Source organism: Balaenoptera borealis (genome assembly GCF_965194805.1).
Source record: "Balaenoptera borealis genome assembly, chromosome: 5".
NCBI lineage: Eukaryota > Metazoa > Chordata > Mammalia > Artiodactyla > Balaenopteridae > Balaenoptera > Balaenoptera borealis.
This window is the reverse complement of record NC_138862.1, coordinates 69,215,000-69,235,178: the sequence shown is the minus strand read 5'-3', so window position 1 is coordinate 69,235,178 and position 20,179 is coordinate 69,215,000. Positions and strand designations below refer to the sequence as shown.

Sequence of the window (20,179 nt, the reverse complement as noted above, 5' to 3'; positions counted from 1 at the left end):
AAGTTTTGTCACATAAAGGGAAAAGATTTCATTCTAACTACACGGTTTTTCCCAATGCTAGACACATGAAGTATCATTGTACCTGATTTCTTATGCTTTCCTTTATATCCATTTCAATTTGGTAAAAAATAAGCACTTAGTAACATTATCCTTTTAACACAAAATGTAATGCCGTCTTACAGTTTAGTATATCTTTTCGAAATGCCAATCTCAAATAAATCCAGAGCTTATCATATAAATACCATAATTTTGCTGTTGATTTCAGTGTAAGACACAAATTTCTTTTGTCAGAGCTCAATAAAGTAAGTGTGGTTATGATAAATATATTGAAAATTGCTTTCTGGGGGGGCCAGGTGCTGCAAGCCCAGGAGGCATGGCCAGGTTTCTATGTTCTGGAAAAAAAGAAAAGAAAATTGATCTTCTGTCAATCCTTCTTTAAAAAACAAAAGAAGCCAGTCATCTTCCTCCTTGAATTTCATACTCCCACCCTTCTCTTCATTTCGGCCAGAAATATTTTCTGTTTCCCTAAGAATAGCTTGTACTCTAAGAGAAAATATTTAAGAAAATTCCTATTTAAGATTGGAATTAGTTCAATTCCAGAATTATCTTTTGCTGATGCCAAATGTTTCATTTCTTGTTAAGAATGATGATTTTATTAATTTAAATTTTTTAACTGTTTTTTATGAGTTCAAACAATGTGTAAAAGTACATAAAGTTTTTAAAAAATTGTACCAGTAGTGCTAATCGTCATTTATATTAGATAAACATCATCCCAGGGAGCATTCTTTTCACATATATATTAATATAAGGAAGAAAGAGTAGATGGATAGAAAAATCAAGTTATATAGCTTATGCTATACATGCTATTTTTCATTAAAATTATTGAGTTTGTAAAAAAGAATATGGTATAAAACCTTTAACCATGAGAGATATATTATTTACTAAAAGGCCCCTTAAAGTTTAACAAAAAGATTATGAAAAATTTAGATTAGAATTACATTTAACAATATTTTAGGCAATATCTCTTAATTCTTCCATCTCTTCTTCCCTGACTCCACTTTTAAATTGTTACTAATTTAATAATATTATAAACTATAAGCATTTATACTCTGTTCTATAACCATAATTGTTTTGTCTTAGTGTTATATATGAATGGATTCATTGCCTACTGTGGGCCCTTTTGCCATGACTTCTCCATTCCTGAGTTCTTTATTTTGATTTATATCTTGTTTGGCTGAATTTCTGACAACATGTGTTTCTCAGCGTCAGTCACATAGGCATTATGTGACAAGTTCATTCATATTTAGTGATGTCTACCTTTTGCCATTACACTAGGATGACATCTTGTCTGGGTGTAATATTCTTGAACATACTTTCTTTCCCTCAGACCTTTGTAGTGTTGCTTCATTGTCTTTTGACATTGAATGTTGCTGTGGAGAAGTCTGAAGCCAGGCTGATTTTCTTGCCAGTTTGTAGGTAACTTGCTTTTTTTCCTGGATCCCAAAGTATTATTTTTTTAACCAAGAAAGTTCTTGGTTTTACTTATTCACTATCAGTTGTTTTCTGGGATACAGTGTATTCTTTCAGTACAAATTTAGTTCTTTCATTTCTTGGATTACACCCTTAAATACATTTTCTGTTCCATATATTGGGTTTTCTACTTTGGGGATAACAATTATTCTTGTGTTGGATTGTCTTTGTCTTCTGTAGTTATTATCTTCCTTCCAGTTGCTTTAATCTTTGACTTTTCCCCTAAATGCAATGCATGCTTTATTTTATTTATTCTTGATTTAATTTTTTTTTTTTGGCTTAAAACAGCACCTTTTTATTTAGCTCATAGTTCTATAGGTCAGAAGTCTGAGTGGGCTCAGCTGTGTTTTCTGCTTAGGATTTCACAAGGCCAAAATCGAGGTATCAGCTGGGCTGAGTTCTTATCTGGAGACTCTAGGGAAAAATCTGCTTCTAAGCTGTTGGCAGATTTCAGTTCCTTGTGGTTATAGTGCTGAGGTCCCGTTTCCTTGCTGATTATTGGCCTGAGGTTGCTGTCAGCAATTGGATGCTGCTCTCCAGTCTTTGCACATGGCCTCTCCATCTTAAAAGTCAGCAGTGGTGCCTCAGATCCTTCTTGTGCTTCGAATCTATCTGAATTCTCCTCCTGCCGTCAATGCATGCTTTATTTTTGTTCTTTTCTTGCATTATGTTCATATGGTTGCCATGTCTTTTCGTCTTGCTAAAGGTCAAGCAGCCCTGTCCAGCCATTTTATTTGCTGTGTTACTGAATCCTCCCTGACTGCATTTCCACAGTATTTAAGATTCAGTTGTCTTCCCCTCTAGGCTACAGTTTAAGGATGAAGGTTTTCCTGATTTATATATTTTTCTACATGCTGAGGGCATGGTGGTAGGGCTTAGGAGAGTACACAGATATTAAAACATAAAGCCTCAGTAATTAAAACAGTGTATGCATGTATTGTTATAGAAAGATCATCAGGATATTTTGTTGTTGTTGTTGTTGTTTGTTTTTTGTTTTTAAAGAAATTCACATTCTTTTATTTATTTATTTATTTATTTATTTATGACTGTGTTGAGTCTTCGTTTCTGTGCGAGGGCTTTCTCTAGTTGCAGCAAGTGGGACCACTCTTCATCGCGGTGCACGTGCCTCTCACTATCGCGGCCTCTCTTGTTGCCGAGCACAGGCTCCAGACGCGCAGGCTCAGTAATTGTGGCTCACGGGCCCAGTTGCTCCGTGGCATGTGGGATCCTCCCAGACCAGGGCTCGAACCCGTGTCCCCTGCATTGGCAGGCAGATTCTCAACCACTGCGCCACCAGGGAAGCCCCATCAGGATATTTTTAAAAGAAGAAAAGACTGTCATTATGGAAAAAATTGGAAAAAGAGTATATAAATGTATCTTTATACATTGACTTACCTATTTGCTGTTGTATACCTAAAATATATCTCTGGAATGATAGACAAAAAATTAATTGGTTGCCTGTAGGAAAGGCACCTGAGTGGTAGTAGGATGGGACTGGGAGGGAGACTTTTCTCTGTGTATCTTTTTATACTTTAAAAGTTTTGGGCTTCCCTCGTGGCGCAGTGGTTGAGAATCTGCCTGCCAAGGCAGGGGACACGGGTTCGAGCCCTGGTCTGGGAAGATCCCACATGCCGCGGAGCAACTGGGCCCATGAGCCACAACTACTGAGCCTGCGCGTCTGGAGCCTGTGCTCCGCAACAAGAGAGGCCGCGATAGTGAGAGGCCCGCGCACCGCGATGAAGAGTGGCCCCCACTCGCCGCAGCTGGAGAAAGCCCTCACACAGAAACGAAGACCCAACACAGCCAAAAATAAAAATAATAAATAAATAATAAATTAAAAAAAAAAAAAAGTTTTGAACAGTGTGAACGGATTACTTATTTAAAAACACGTGAGCTCTTCCTTCTGAGATTTAATCACTTCATCCTGGGATTCCTCAACCCTGTAGAAAGTATATCCTGTCCTCATAGGGAACTTTGTACCAGTCTTCCAACTCTGTGGGGTCTGAAAGGCTTAGTTAGCCTTTCTGTGAGGTGGCTCCCAGTTAGTTACTTCCCCATCACTTTCCAGCCTCCACGTCTGTTACACTCCAGTCAGAAATTTGTGTTTCTCTCCAAATCTAGGCCTGTTAGTGAAAATTCTTGCGATTTTGTTGATTCACCAATATCACTTTTTGGGAGTTGGGAACAAAGCAAGAGGTGTGCAATAATCCTTTCTTGGCTAGGACTTTTTAAAATATATGGCATAAAGTTGTACCCCATTCCTTTCTGGCTGCTGCTAGTGATTTTTGTTGTTGTTATTTAATGTTTATTACTTTTAGCTCAATGGATTTAGAATTTCGGTAGGGAGATTCTGATTTCAATTTCCATCATTTAGTTTAATTTCTGGCACCAACTTTGTGTCTCCTTTCTTGCTTTGGTAGTGGGCTCCGTCTGAACACTATCCTACTCTGCTCCCAGCCTGTGTTGCCTTTCCTGTACTTAACTTTCAACCTGGTCTTGGTCATACGTAGCCAGTCTCCCAATCCCACTACCCTGGCCCTTGTGAGGGCTGCACCAGGCAGGGAGGATTTCTAGTGCTACTCAACGTTGCAGGGCTCAGCTGTTTGGAGAGTCCTCAGAGCACCCTGGTTCTGGAGAAACAAGAAACTGATTGCCAAATCCCCTTTATACAGCTTTTACTTATTATGTCACTCACAAGTGCCTGTGTTTCTTTTATCTGCCAGTGTTTTGCTTCGAAAGTTCACTGCCTTTTCAACATAAATTCTCATAATTGTTTCTCAGTGTATAACCTTGCCTTGCCAAAGATTCACACTGCTGACAGAGATATCTTTCTGAAACCAAGAAGTACTCATGCCATTTTCCAATTTACAAATGTTTAGTAGCCTCACATCAACTTCAGGGAAAACGTGCTAAAAATAAAGCTATCCCAAAGTAAATCAGTTATAGCCTGAGAGTGTAAGTTCATGAGGGCAGGGACATTTCCTTCACTGTTGTAACCCTAGCATGAAGAACAGTACCTGGCATGGAGTAGGTACTCCAAAAATGTTTGTTGAATTAAATTAACAAATAATAGATATCTAGTAATCATTTTGAATGAATTTTGATCTAGTAATAGCTTACTGATAAGATGGCAGAATCTCTCCGTCATTTGGAAACAACCAATTGAAGCAGTCAACAATAAAAAAAAAATGTGCGGTTTGGGTAGTTTAAACATGCTACGTTAATGAACATTGTATTCAAATAAAGGGTAATGGTATAACAAATGTTAACACAGTGGGGTTGACTGTAAGAAGTCTAGAAAAGAAAGAGGATCTGGTCTGTCTTATCTATCTATATTCCTCATTCCACAAGGATTTGTGGTAACTTAAACACAAAATATAGTAATGTAGTATGCTTCATATTTGGCTTGAAACTTTCTGACTACCAAGTTGAAAAGGGCAACTGAGTTCTATAATTCTTATCATTGGAGAGGAATGATGAGAGGAGCAAACACTTCTTAACATTAAGTTTTTAAACAAATTTCCCACTTGAGGCTTTATAGAAGGGGCATTGAGTGATAGGGTGGATATTACACTGCATACCATTCCTACAGCAAATAAGGTAATAATTTTTTAACCAGTTCTTATGAAACCGACCTGATGATAACAATAAACCCAACTCGGTGATGTCAGTTCTTTTCAGAGCTAAACTAATATGTTTCATCTGTGTGGCCCTCTGTTGTTTGTCTGGCTTGAATCCAAGGATAAACTTGGAGCTCCTGGACTTCAGATGGTCTTCCCTATGAAAGGGTTTGTTCCTCCCACTGGCCTTTTTACTGATCTGTTAGAGAAGGCATTTTGAGATTGGGCTGTCAGGTGAGGGCCAGAAGTGCTATTTGCTGGGTGACTGGTTGAGGTAGTTTCATATGCTATAGAAGCTAAGTGAGAGTTGGTATGGATGGCATCACTTGGAAAAAATTCAGGTGCCTAACTAGGCAGATTCCCTGGATAGGGAATGCAGAAGCACCTGCAGGCAAAGCCAGAAACATCTCTTTATCTGCATCAAATTAGAAAGCATCGATTGGCTTTTTATTCCCTAACTTACTAAGATTTAAATTTACTGTTGGGGCTGTGCTAAAGCAGGCACTCTTGTATGCTGCTGGTGGGAGTGTATATTGATACGAACTTTTTGGAAAGCAATTTGGCGGTATATTTCAAGAGCTTTAAAGGCATTCATGCCATTTGACCTAGCAGTTATACCTCTGGGAACTGTCCCAAGGAAATAATCCTTTTTTAAAAAAAGGGTCTAAGCCTCAAAAAATTTTAAGTGTTATTTGTAATACTGCATTACTTCATTTATAGTATCAAGAAATTGGAGCTAAAGCAATTATACTCCAATAAAGATGTTAAAAAAAAAAGAAATTGGAGCAATTTAAATGTCTCACAGAAGGAGAATAGGTAAACAAATATATTCAACTCAAAGGAATATTATGAATCAAGTTAAAATTTTTGAAGAATATGTTGTAAGATAGAAAATTTCTTAAAATGTTAAACGAGGAAAGCAAACCACAAAGAGTATAAACAATAGAAGTTGAACTGTATTTAAAAATATACTTAGAAGAAAAGACTGGTGGGAAGTTTACCAGAAAAGTAAATCTTTGTTTTTGGTTACCAAAACTTACTTTTAAGGAAAACAATCAGATAATTTTTGTTTAGCACTTTTGAAAGGGAAACATATATAAATATTCATGTTTCCTAGAAAAGGGAGCTTTATAGTAGAGAAGGGATAATTAATAAAGCTGTATGTAACTGAATTGTGATATTCATCTTCAGATCTCCCAAATGCCTCTGTTTAAAGTCACACTTACAAAGCATTCTGATTTTGACAGCAGAAAAAAGCACCCCTAGATGAGGGTCTCTAAAATCCCAGTCATTTAGTAATTACAAAGGCTGTGCCTCTATTACAAGTGAATAAATTGACATTTTGGTTTATTAACTAGGATTTGACTAATGAGTCAGTCTCCCAAGAGCCTAGTTCTTGCTCATGAGTGGCATAAAATTAGATTTTTGAACTTGGAAATCTGAGGTCCAGATCCTGGACTTTTTTGATCCCTACCCAAATATAGCAGCAGCCCTGGAGCACTGCTCAGACCGTTAGCAGTCTAGCCCATTGTTTCAGTGGTAAAAAAAGAAAGAGCAGAAATAAAAGGAAAAAAAAAATCATGTTTGTATGTGATGAGCTGGTCTTTGAGTTAAAAAAAAAAAGAAGCTAGAAAGAGTGGTGATCTTTCCTTGAGTGGCAAGTGCTTAATAACTCATTTAGGAAAACTTTTGTTTGTCAATCTTTTTTAGTTTTTCTTACCTGAAATGCGATCTGGCTAAGTATATACACTTAATGTTTGACTCACTAATTAGCCTCTTTGGCAGTATTACATATTATATCATCAGGCTCTGTACTTCATTTGTACATATTTTTAAATAAAAGGTTTATTCATATATCATTCAATTCATTCATTTAGAATGTACAGTTCAATATTTACAGTTATGCAACCATCACGATAATCAATTTTAGAACATTTTCATCACCCCAGAAAGAAACCCTGTACCTATTGGCAGTCGCTCTCCATTTTCTTCCTAACCTTCCAGTCCCAGGTCACCACTAATCTACTTTCTGTCTCTATAATTTTGCCGACTCTGGACATTTTATGTAAATTGAATCATACAACATGTAATCTTTTGTAACTGGCTTCCTCACTCAGCATAATGCTTTAAGGTTCATTAATATTGTAGCATGTATCATTACTTCATTTCCTTTTATTTATTATTTATTACTTTTTATTTATTTTATTTCTAATGTCCCCTTGTATGGCTTTGCCACATTTTATTTATCCATTCATCTGTTGATGGACATTTTTAATATTTCCACTTTTTGGCTAATATGAATACCACTACAGACATTCATGTACAAGTTTTTGTGTGGGCATATGTTTTCATTTCTCTTGGGTGTATATATTCCTAGGAGTGGAATTGCTGGGTCATAGGGTAATTCTGTATTTAACATTTTGAGGCAGACTGTTTTCTAGAGTGTCTGCACCATTTTCTAATCCCATCAGCAGTGCATGAGGGTTCCAACTTCTCCACATCCTCACCACCACTTGTTATTATCTGTCTTTTTAATGATAGCCATCCTAGTGGGCGTGAAGTGTATCTCATTATGATTTGAATTTGCATTTCCCTAATGATGCTGAGCACTTTTTCATGTGCTTATTGACCATTTGCATATTTTCTTTGGAAAAATGTCTATTCGAATTCTTTGCCATTTTTAAATTGGGTAGTTTTTTTAATTGTTGAATTATGAGTTCTTTATATATTTTGTGTATATTTCCTTATTATATATATTTGTAGATATTTTCTCCTATCTGGGGGTTTTCTTTTCGCTTTCTTGATGGTGTCCTTTGAAGCACATAAGTTTTTAATTTTGATAAAACCCTTTTTTTTTTCTTGTGCTTTTGGTATCATATCTAATAAACCATTGCCTAATCCAAGGTCACAAAATTTACATCTATGTAAATAACTCTATTCCAAGAGTTTTATAATTTTACCTCTTACATTTAGGTCTTTGATCCATCTTGAGTAACTTTTTATATATGGTGTAAGAAAGTATCCCAGCTCCATCCATTCTTTGGCATGTGGATATCCAATTGTCCCAGCACCATTTGTTGAAAAGATAAATATTTTTCCGTTGACTTGTCTTGGCATCCTTGTTGAAAATCAAGTGACTGTAAATGTGAGGGTTTATTTCTGGACTCTCAGTTCTATTCCATTGATTTATATGTCCATACATTTATACTTTTCTTTTATTCATTCTACAGAGGTTTATTGAGCATCTTTATATGCCAAGCATTGCGCTTGACATGTCCATTTTACTTGCTTTTGAGAACCAAACCCTACCTCTTCAAAACCCAGATCTCTAAAACTCATTCTAAGATATAATTTTCTTTCATAGCCAAACCTATAGAGCTTTGTATGATTTGCACATGGTCTTTTGGCAAGTTGTAGTTTGTCCAACTATATAAATGTCTAGAAGTCTGAGTGTATTTTAGAGGGCTTAGGAGAATGAAAATTGATCAGGGATAGTCCACTGAATGTATTGAAGATGAGGTTAGTTTTAAAGCGGAAGAAGAATTTACAACCCGTGGTGAGAGGTTCCTGGCAAGTGTGCAGTTGCCCACGTGCAACTTGACAGGTCCAGGAAGTTGGTAAGTCTAGTTGCTGGTAGCAGTAAGACCAGAGAGAAATGATGGAGGGGCAACTGGACTGCATACCCGTAATTCTGCTTCCAGATTTTATTTTTGTAGCAGTTCCTTGCCAGTGTAAAGTTACAAAGATAGGAGAATGTTTTCAGATAATGACTTATTGCTGGGTTTAAGATGAGTTAAAGGAGGGAAGAATTTTATATAATGGTGGTGGCTGGTCTCTAGATTGTGGTTGTAGGAACTGAAGGGAGAAGCCAAAGAAAGGTAAACTTAGCAGAACTTGATGATTATCTAAAATAACTAAACATGATTCCAGTGTTATAACTTGAGAACATTGGGAAGATAATTGTACCAATGCTTACTGTTAAGAACAAAGTAAGAAGAAATGGTATATAAACTTTGATTTTGTCCACTTGTTGGCAGAATCTTCAAGTGGGTTATAAAAGATGCCAACTTAACCATTAGATAGTATATCATATCAAGTCTGATATCCAGGGGCTTCCAATATTCCAGTGACATAAATACCATTGATCTTCCTTCCATAGTTGCCTGTTCATATTTGAAACGCATATTGCAAAAGGAACTTTCAACGTCTAATTTTAAAGGTTAAGCAGTGGTTTTATTTTCTCTACCTGTATAAGTGGTTTTGAAAGACCTACGAAAGGTACCTAGATTCTATGGTTTGCTATTGCCATTAACAATTTTATTGTTTTGAGGGAGGAAAAAAGTTTTAGTATTGACTGCATAGAAAAACATAGTCTATATAGCAATGTAGATAAGTTTCAGTTGCTCATGATGGTTTTGGCTTTAAACATTAAAATTTGGATGTTTTAGAAAATCTATTACATTTTGAAACTTAGTACAATACATTTATTTACCCATCCTAAAATTTCTTTCAGGAATTGTTCCATCTTCTGTTGTCCTGACTTCTTTCCAGGTGATGTCAAGAGTTTTTTTAATATGGGCAGTAACACATAGCGTCAAAGAGGTAAGTGTTTAAATTGACAAAAATAAAATACTATCAGCTTTAACAAACATTAGTCAACTTTTTTTTCTCACATGTGTGTTATGGCTAAAGATGGAACTCCAGGTCATATCAGTATAGCCCAGATAAAAATCACTTGTACTATAGGAATTGGGTTACTAGTGGGAAACATACCCCAAATATGCAGTGTTGTAAAGAGAAGACTGATTACACAAAGTCCTGAAATCTCAGTTCCCTTGGAGATTTGGCTGGTATGGGTGTGGTCTGCACCTCAGTTATATTTTTCTGCTTTCTTGTTTGGATCCAGCACCATAAACTCTGGACATCTTCATCCTGTAGTGGGACCGTTGTGGAAGTGAGGGACATTAATGCATTCCCAGAACAGTCCAATCTTTGTAGGACCAGGAGAAACAAACTTGTTTCCACCCAGCCCACCAGGGTTAGTGGAATTCCCAAGTGTGCTGAGTCTAGTGGTTCTGGGAGGTCTGGGGTGGTGGACACCCAGGCAGGCCCAGGGATGCTTCTTGTAAGAACTGGGGGGAGAAAGACATCATTACCATGGGTGTAAATCTACAACTAAGCTTTCATTTTCTGGTATCAGGGAAGGGAGTTGTTTTCCAGTATGTTTTTGGCTTTTTAAAAGTCAGTTATTACTTGCTAATGTCATCGTGAGGAAGAGTACCTGTAGCCACCAGGAAGATTCATTTTTCAGTTTTCCAGTCCCAGTAACTTATCACCAGCATTATTGGGTTCTTTAGCCTCATGAAATGTGCTAATCCGTTAGCATTATTCTGGTTTTTTCTTTGTCTTCTATTACTCTGAAATCCCTGTCAAAACATTTTGTTTTTCAGGATTTATTTAGACAGTTTCATTTGTATTTTAACTAATGATTTTTTTAACTTTTTATTGGCGTATGATATACATACAGAAAAATGCACATAGCTAATGAGTTTTTAAGCAAAATTGACTAAGTTATTGTTTTTGTTATAGATTCACAGACTTTTTCTTTTAAGCTCTTTCACTCCTTGAAGATGTCTGTCTACACTTTCTATGTAGGAAGAATGTAAAACAATCTCATACTTTTACATGATCACTTTTTAGAGTAAAAACAGGATCACATTTCTTAAAAAAAAAAAAAAAAGTCAAAAACAGGCAAGTAAATCCTAATGTAGCATATTGCCCCTTGACCTCATTCTTAATTGTTTCTGGAATAAGGAAAAGTTACTGTTTTCATTGGTTTCAAAGTTCTTTCTATAAATCATTTTTAACCTGTATTTCTTCCTCCTTTACTTTTGTGTACGCACTCTTTCCTTTCCATTTTAACCAGCAACTCGAATTTTTAATTTCCCAATAGTCTTAAGTGACCTAAACTTTCTTCCTAATAGTAACTCATTTATATTCTTAAACAGGTAATTATGTACTTTCGATAATTAAATGAAGATAGAGTGTTTTCAACTCTGGAGTGTTTAATCAGTTTGCCAGTAGAGTCAGATACTAGGTGTCCAGGAGCTAATGCTCCAGGTGATGGGTTATTCATGGCCTCTGCTTCTCCTCTCCTCTGCTTCAATAACCACTCCTCTGCTTATTAGCACTTCTGGCAAACGGGGTGGTAGACAGGTAAATCAAAAATGATTACAGTTCAAGTTAAGCAGTTGTTACCATATTGCTGTTACCAACATTTGCCAGGATTTCCTGGGCAGAGCAGGAAGACAGCTTGGCTTAGAAAGCTATTAAATGTCTCTGTGGATTACAGCTATGTCGACCTGGCCATCGCCCTCAGTAACCTCCTGCCTGACAGATGCACAGACTTGACATTTAACAGATGGTTTCACAGGTAGTGGCATATTTGAGCCTTACAGTAATTTAAGTTATATGCTTGTTAGATTTGCATATTCAAAATTGTTTCTCTGCAACCAAACTTACCCAATTTCTACTATTGTTAACATATCATTTTCTTAGGAATGTAGTAAATTTTATTGTCTTTCTGTCACCTCTTGGGTCCTCTTCTTTTCACATATACCCTATTGATTAATTGACTTACTCCTTTCTCACATAAATAGCATTTGCTGTTCCAAGGTCACACTTCTTTTCTCCTCATTCCCCTTTTCTTTGAAAAGAACCCATTCATCGTTTTGTTTATGGCAGTAGATTCCCTCCGGGCCCACCCCAAGTTGCTAATAGCTAATTTGAAAACCTGTTGCTGTAGCATTTCAGAGGCCAGTCTGCTGTCTGTGACCTGTTCCTCACCCCCTTCTCTTGGCCAAAGGCTGTTTTTCCTGCCATAGAGTTTCATGTTAGCTATAATTCAGTTTGTTCTATACAACATTACATATGGCTTCCCTGTTAAACTTCCATTCTTCTGTTTTACTGAAACATCTTTAAAATATCTTTATTTTCTTTATATCCAGCTTTGTTTATTTTAATGGTGGGAATCACATAACTAATGCATAGGGAAATTGACCTCAGAAATAACTGCTTCATAAAATATATATCACTTTCTCATAGTCATGTTCAAATTCTTTTCACAGTACTCTGCTTTCATTCTCAATTTGTTTTTATATCATATTTCCCTCTAAAGTGGACACAAATTCTTCATTTTCATAGCATTACATTTGGATTTGGACTCTTGTTCCACCCTCTCTGGCCTGCTTATATTTTCTATGCTCATTCCCCTTGTTTTCTATAATTGTACATGATGTACTAAGGTATAGCCTGTATACCTTTTAAGACTAGATACTACTTTTTTCATATTTGAGGTATATTTTCTTTTAAGATGCCCTTTAGGACATGCATCCTTACTTGTCATTATAATTCTTTACTGCATGGAATGCTAGTCACATAGATGTCACCAGGTATATCATAGAACTAAAAGGTGATCAGATGGTTTTCTTTTATGATGTATAAGGACCCACCATCACTAGCAGGACACCTTGATGAGCAGGATATTAAAGAAACAATGTCTCTATGCTCAAAAGCTTTTTCTTGACCTAACATAGCAAATAACCTTCCCACTTCTTTCCTTTTAAAAGGACTTTTTATATAAGCAAAGTAAAACTTCTGATTAAACAGACAAGCTCAGGGTGGGACATAGGGTTTGAGGGATACAGGAGGGAATCAGAAATTCTAGCTAACCTGTTTCCTTTCCAGTTTTCCCACCTGACCTCCAGAACTGAACTGGCTTCTTCCCCATTCCTTAGCCAGGCTGGCCACTGCTATTGCCACATCAGGCCTCTATGGGCATTTGTTCCCCTCACCCTCTGTTTGGGCCTGTGTCTTTGTCTCCTCATTGAACTGAAAAAAGATTGACATTTTTCAGAGTGAATTGCAGTGGGAGATGCCACCTTCTGTCCCTCACTGTGACCCCCCTTCAGAAACAGACAAGTCCACAGGGCACCTATTCTTCCTTGTCCAAAAAGAAGCTAAGCCAAGCCCCAGATTCCTGGACACACAGGTAGGCCACTGTCCCTTTTCCTGGCCCAGCCCTCTTTGGAGAAGCCCACACACATCCTCTCCGGAGTTCTTAGTGTAAGATCGCCATGTTCTTGGAGCAGAAGTCCCAGGTCACTGCCATGGGCAGCAGTTGAGTAAGAAGTTGTTGGGCTCTCGCTGTGACTTTAGCCTAAGTGCAACAAACACCTTCGACACTTTACTAGCAGTAATTTGTGTAAAATAGACTATACCCTGGAGTGCTGAGCCTTCTCTCCTTTCTTCCTCACCCTTTGCCACCATTGGAGAAAAGGATGTTTGCCCACATTCCTTTGGAATGTTCTGTAAATTCTCCTGATTTCACCAGTCAGCTGTTTCCCACTTCTTTCTGGCATGCCACTGGGCTTTGTAACACTTAATCTGCCATCTCTGCTAACTTCTCAGCAAGATGCCTACAAAAAGCTTGCCATCAGTGTTTAAGAAAGTTAGTAACCTCCAGTTCTTTATCATTATGCTGTTTTTTGTTGTTTGATGCATTACAGTTTACAGGGGGCTTTATTAAAATATGTTATTATTATTCACTCTTGACAACTGTCTCTTGAGGTAGGTTGTAGTCTCCATTTAAAGTTTGGAAGCTAGAGAGGCAAATGACTCTGTCAAATGGCAGAGTTGAAAAGCAGACTTCTGAATTCACAGTCTTCCCACTGCATCAGAACTTGCTCTCATCGGTTAGAAATGTGATGTAAACACATCCTTATTTTTGTGTGCTAACCATACTTTCTTTATCCCGTGTGGAGTTGAAAACCCCCATCTCAGACCCAGAAACACTTTTCCTCTTCAGCGGTTCTGTTATACCACACGCATATGATTCTCCACTCAGAGCATTTACATGTGAAATGTACAAATCAATTGTAGGCCCTGGGTGCTTGTCTGCAGCACTTTGCCCATGTGCTTCTCTGGTTTTTTAGTGCTCATTTTAAGACACTGATTAAATCCTTCCAATTAATTGGCCTTTCTCCTTGAAAGTTCCAAGACTATTTTTCATACTGGGGTTTATGGACTATTTGGAACCGAATTACCCAGAAAGCTTCTTAAAAATGCACTTTCCAGGTCCCGCCCCACATTTGATACAGAATTTTTGGGAGTGGAGACAGAGAAGCATCACTGTTATTAAGCTCCTGGGATAATTTGATGAATTCTAAGGTTTGAGAAATGCTCTAAGAAACTGTAGTGTTGTGCTGTAATTTTATTTGCCCTTCTTTTTTCTTGATTTTACTTCCCATTTCTGCTTAGTTTCCTCGAGACCTAACCAAATTTCACCATCTCTGTCCCAAATCTGAGAGCCATAGTCTCATTCTTAGAGAGTGAAAGCCTGGAGTTCCCTTACCCAGCTAAGTGGAGGGACTAGTTTCTGGTGCCTTCTCCAAAATCTAGTGTCTGTGGAGCTGAGGCTCACTTGCATGTAAGAGGAAGCTTGAGGGGCCCACCTTGAAGGCAGCGGCAGATTTGAAACCACGGCATTAAAGAAGCTAAAGCATCATTTGTTTGGGGGGCGGGTTGGAGGGAGGGGCTCCATCCTTGGCAGGTGCTTCTTGTTGCCTGGCCAAGGCCACCAGGTAGATCATTTATGATTCCAGGTAGATCGTTATCGTTTCCACCCAAGGAAATACTGCACAAACATCTCTCTTCTTTGGTTTTCTCAAGAAATGTCACCTTCCTTGGACACTTTTGTTATTTTCTAGGTAAGTCAAACTCAGTATTCTAGAACATGTAGGCTTAACAGCCATAATTTTCATGAGGGGTTGGTGAGTGTGCACTTCGACACTTACCCTGTGGCTTAGGACAAAGCACTTCAACTTTCTGAGCCTTGTTTTTCTCATCTGTGACATGGCAATACTGATATCTGTCCTGCTCATTTCACAGAGTTTTTGTGGAGATTAACTGAGAGGAATACATGAAAACAAGGCAGCAGTGTTTAGAAATCAAGGTCTCTAGCATGCAGTTTTTTGCTGAGCAGCTTCTGAAACCCCTTATAAAGCAGTTTCACTTCAGAAGGAATGCTACTTCCTTCATAGATGCCACACAGTTTTTTTTTTCTTCCTCTTTTCCTCTCCTTTTTCACTCTTGTGGAAGCTAGAGGACTAAGTACAGTGGTATCCTCGATACTCCACGATCCTTTTCCTGGAGGATACTCCGTGATCCTTTTCCTGTTGTGTTGCACTATAGGTTTTCCTTCTCTGCTGGGTCCTCCAGCTGGGTTCGCGGTGCGCTCCTGCTCTTGCTGCCTCTTGAGGTTGCTTCTCTTGTTGGCATGTTTCCTGTGGCTGCACGTGCTCCTTGTTGTCCCTAATGGCCATCCATGAACATGGGCTTTCGGTTAGGCAGGAAGGGCACCTTCTTATCCCCATCATTCAGATGAGGAGCTGAGAGGCTGCATCTGGGGCACGTTGTTCCCTCCTTGGGTACTGTGCTTGGACCAGCAGCCACGCCACTGTCTTCTAGCCCAGGCCATTTCCACAGTGACGTTCCATCTCAGTTAACAAAGGACATTGGGGTACATTCAGTATCTTTTGGCCCCTTGAGTGCTGAATGTCTAAAGTTCTCCACCCTACTCCATCTATTCCCTTACTTTCTATTTTAAATATTTCTGTAGGTGGATTTGCATCACCTTCACTTTTAAAATTAGCACCTCTCCTAAAGGTAGAAAACCTCATTATTTGATCGTTAATCAGACACTGTCAGACTTGAGACAACTCCAAGACAGATGTAGCAGTACTTTAATGCCACTTCTGCATCTGTTAATAATGGACACTTAAAGATAGTGTTACTTTTCTCAAGGCTGGATGGTTCACTTTGACATTGAATATATTTAGCGTAGGTGATTTTGGCAAAATCAGGTTGTCTGTTTTTCTCTCGGTGTTTTTCTGTCCCTTTCCAACATTTTCTTGAACCGTGTATAAAAATTTTATTGCAAAATATTTAGATCCTTTTGGGTTCAGTGTAGGTTCACTTCTGATGTTCCATGTTGCATCTTTCTCCCATTGTCTTAGTTCTTTTGTAGTCCTTGGAAAACTCCAGGGGCACTCCTTTGTTCAAAATGTATTATACTCTGTTCTTTGATAATTAAGTCAGTTGTGTTTAAAATAAAATAAAACATCTTAAACCATGCAAGTGAGCGTTACCACTACATCCTACAAGAACATAGGCCCCTTTGTCAGTTAATAGTTGAGTAGGTTCCAGGCCCAACAAAATCAGGAAATCAGTTTTATTTGTGTTTAATGTTAATCTTTTTCTCCTCTTGGCTCTCCTCCACTGAACCCTCCTCCATTGGTGACCCTGCCCCACAAACACCCTCACACTTGAAGTTTCTCGGGACCTTTTCTTTTGCTTTCTTACCCCAAGGGCTAAATCTGACATCATCCATTCCCATTCCTCAATTCTGGCATGAGAGGGAGTAGTTAAACCAGACAAACTCCCTGGAAGATTGCACGGTTATCTTCATTTGGGGGAATGTCATTCAGGGCAGGAAGGGCCAGGGCCTGACCTGTCAGCTCCAAAGGAAAGTGCCCCACTCTGTGAGGTTCCTCTGGGACTCAAAGCCAGACCTGCCCCAGCCTGCCCAGTCCAGACTGCCTTGCAGGTGGCCAGGCATTTCAGGCCTGAGCACTATTGGCCTCTTCCTTTCCCTCTGCCCCAGAACTTCCAGATCTTGGGTTTCCCAGTGCATTTACAGTTCCGTTAGTCTTTTAAAATATTATGCTAAAACCCTTCTCCCCCATTTAATTGATGTTCTGGATGTGTCAGTGGTGTCTCCTACTTTCCTCCTAATTTTTTTTCCTTCTATTTCTGATAATGAAATTTCTGACACAGAAGCTCATTGTTGGAATGCATCCTCTTCAAGCATAAGACATTTTCATACTATGGGTAGTATCTTAATATATGTAATTGCTGCTACTTAGAAATAGTAGGAAGCCTGTTTAGAGCCAAATCTGGATACTTGGAGTCCTGAGATTAACAAAGGTGTTTGACTTTTGGCACTAGGAAACTGTCATGGAATAGGAATGAGAATGATGGAAGAAAAAAAAAAAAGGTTACCTTGCGTGTAAAATAGTGGTTTCCCAAAGAAGCACCTGAGATGAGATTTACAGGCCTGGAGCCTAAGTGGTTTCAGCTTTGGTTATATGTCATCAGCTTGAGTTGAAGAATAAATAATGCAGGGAAGTAAGCCTGTGTCATAGAAGTGTGCTGTCAAGTTGTACTGTCAGTGGAGAGTTACCAATAAGTGAATTTGACACTCAAACCAGTTTTCATCCATGGTTTGAAAGTGAAGTGAATTCAGATGTTTATTTCAAGCCAAAAAGGGTAACTTTTTGGTCCCATATAGTGATAGAAACATGTTGGTTACCAACATTTTTCTTTTGGATATTTCCTCTATCCCAGGACTGTACAAAGGAACTTTTGGTAATGGCAGAAATGTTCTGTCTGTGCTGTTCAATATAGTAGCTACTAGTTGTATGTGAACACATGTTGAACCCTTGAAATGAAGTTAGAGTGAATGGGGAACTGAATTTTAATGTAATTTAATTTTAAATAGCCACATGTGACTGGAGTTTACTGTATCGGACAGTGTAGCTGTAGTTGTTCAGTGTAATATTATTTACCATTCTCTTTATTTCAGTCAATTAGGTTCCATATACTTTATCTCATATGTGCATGACTGTGTGATTTAAAAAAGAAAAAAAAAAGTAGCCAAAGGAAATTTATATGGTATACTTGGTATGCTGTGCTCTTTAAATCTGGGGATTTTTTGTTTAGTACTCTAGATTAAATTGTCATTAAAATCCTGATTGCAGGTGTGGGAAACAGTGTGGATGGTATTCTCATCTTTCGCAGAGGTAGCAGTTGATTAACTGGTGAGGCAGGAGGCCATATAGACCCTACCTTTCAGAGACCTGCAGTTTGGCCTTTGCAGTGGATTCACCATGATAACGTGTCCCACGTTTGTCTTTGTTGAAAACCATTTCCCAGGCCTTTTCTCTCCTATTTGAGTTCAAAGATACCATAGAAATGTAGTCAACATTATTATCTCAATGATCTCAGAGATTCTCATTTCACACTGTAAAAGTGAGCTGGTGGCATACATCGTGAGCATTGCTAAAGTATGTCAGCAAAGTCAAGGAAAGTTAAAAATTATTAGCTATAAACTGCTTTTACACAGGTGTGCTCCACGGTACAATGAGTGGCATTTTTAAAGCATTGATAAATATTCATTGGAAAACTTTTTTAATATGTAGGAGGAGGAACTGTCTCTTAAATTATCTGCTCCTTTGCCAAATCGGTCCTTTGTATGCTGTAGCTTTTTCAGTATAACTGTATTTTCAGCATAAATATGGAGAATCAGATAACTTAATTAAAAATACATAAATTGACAAGAATACCAGTACGTTCAGTCTCCTGACAGTTGACCTGCACGGTGAATGCAGCAGGTAACTGGTCTCAGTGGGAATCTTGAAGATGACAGGGGAACCTGAAGAAATCATCCCTATCCCCCTGCTCCTGTGAAATATATATGAAATGTATTTATATTGCTTCTGGAAAGAGGGTTCAATAACGTTTTTTACCTACCCGTATCAAGAAGCCCTATATAGTCAAGAAGCTCTCATTTAAAAGCTGTGATGCATCATGGATAAAATAAAGCATATTACTAAGTCGTTTGCATTTTCCAGAGAGAGGACCCTTTTCAAGTCTGAAGTGACCCTGGTGCGCTTTGGGAATTTGTAAGACGTGACTTGATACACATGTGTGGTTGTGTGTGGAAGCATGCTGAGGGTATGCTTGCATTTGGAAGGGAGGGAGGAGACTAATTATTAGGCTTGATGCATTAAAGACTTTTAACTTGTCTTTTCTTTAAATTGCTGCCATAATCGTTTGTATTGCATCTTCTCCCCTTTACTATATTTTGCTCTGGCAAAAAAATTACCAGGATAACCAAAAACTCGATAATCATGCATCTCTTTTGCCTTCTGCATTGGTGCTGTCTTTTTAGATCAAGTTTAGGGAATCTTTTATTGAGGTTACTGCTTCAAAGAAGTGTATGTTGAGAGCTTCAAGTGTAAAAACTAATCAGATTAACCAAGTTTTTATATACTACTTAATAGTTTTTAAAACTTTAGAGTTTTTCAAATAGTCATGTTACATTTGTGTAGCACTTTGCCATCTGTAGCAGAGCTTATCAGTTGGCACCAGATGTCTGTCCCACAGGTGGGTGTTAAAAGAAAGTTCAAGGAGAATATGATGACTAGAGGGTGTACATCATCTCAGAAGAAAGGCCGTGCTCACCTCAGCTAGTGATTGGCAAATCGATCGAGTGTTATGCAGCTGCTCCTTTAAGAAAAAGCAGAAATACAGATTTTTTTTTTAATGTGAAATCTCTAACTTAAAAAACTGGCTCAACTATTTTTTAAAGCACTGTACAAACTCAGAATATCTGTGGACCAGGATCATGGGACATTGTTTTAATATTTATGCTCCAGGAGATGGTATTCATAGCCTTTGGGGGTTTTGTTTGTTTGTTTGTTTTCATTGGGGCCTTTGTTTTTATTTTCTGTCTTACTGACATTTTTGCAATTCTTAAACCATCATAGAACAAAAGAACCTTGACATTTCACAGTGTATATTGCCAATTTCATGTTCTTTTGACCGTGTCAGTTACATTTCTGACAATGATCAATCCTGTCCCCTCTAGAGTGTTGGGTAGGCACACTAGGATGATACATTTAGAGGTCTGGGACAGACGGTGGAGTGAGTATGCCCCAGCTCTCTCTACGGGGCCACAGTAACCTACTGCTGGGAATATTGTTCTCGGGCTGTCTTGCTGTAGTTAAAGGACTGTTGCTTCATAGAATACTTAGACTGTATTGGGTATATATGATCAAGGTGGGACTAATTATGACCCCATTCTGATGCAGTCCTCGTGCTTGAGTTTGGTTGAAGGAAATAGTTGC

The 20,179-nt window shown here is 38.1% G+C and overlaps 1 protein-coding gene across 3 annotated transcripts in view; it reads left to right on the top strand.

The window, feature by feature from the left end:
• Positions 1-20,179, top strand: part of HACD2 (3-hydroxyacyl-CoA dehydratase 2) — an 89,552-nt gene that overhangs the window by 50,166 nt on the left and 19,207 nt on the right. For all 3 annotated transcript variants that reach the window (XR_014245426.1, XR_014245427.1, XM_082394996.1), the window contains exon 4: positions 9,664-9,752. Coding sequence is in view for 1 of the 3 variants with exons in the window: in XM_082394996.1 (XP_082251122.1) it covers positions 9,664-9,752 (89 nt within the window). In the remaining 2 variants the exon portion in view is untranslated. The remainder of the gene's footprint in view (positions 1-9,663; positions 9,753-20,179) is intronic.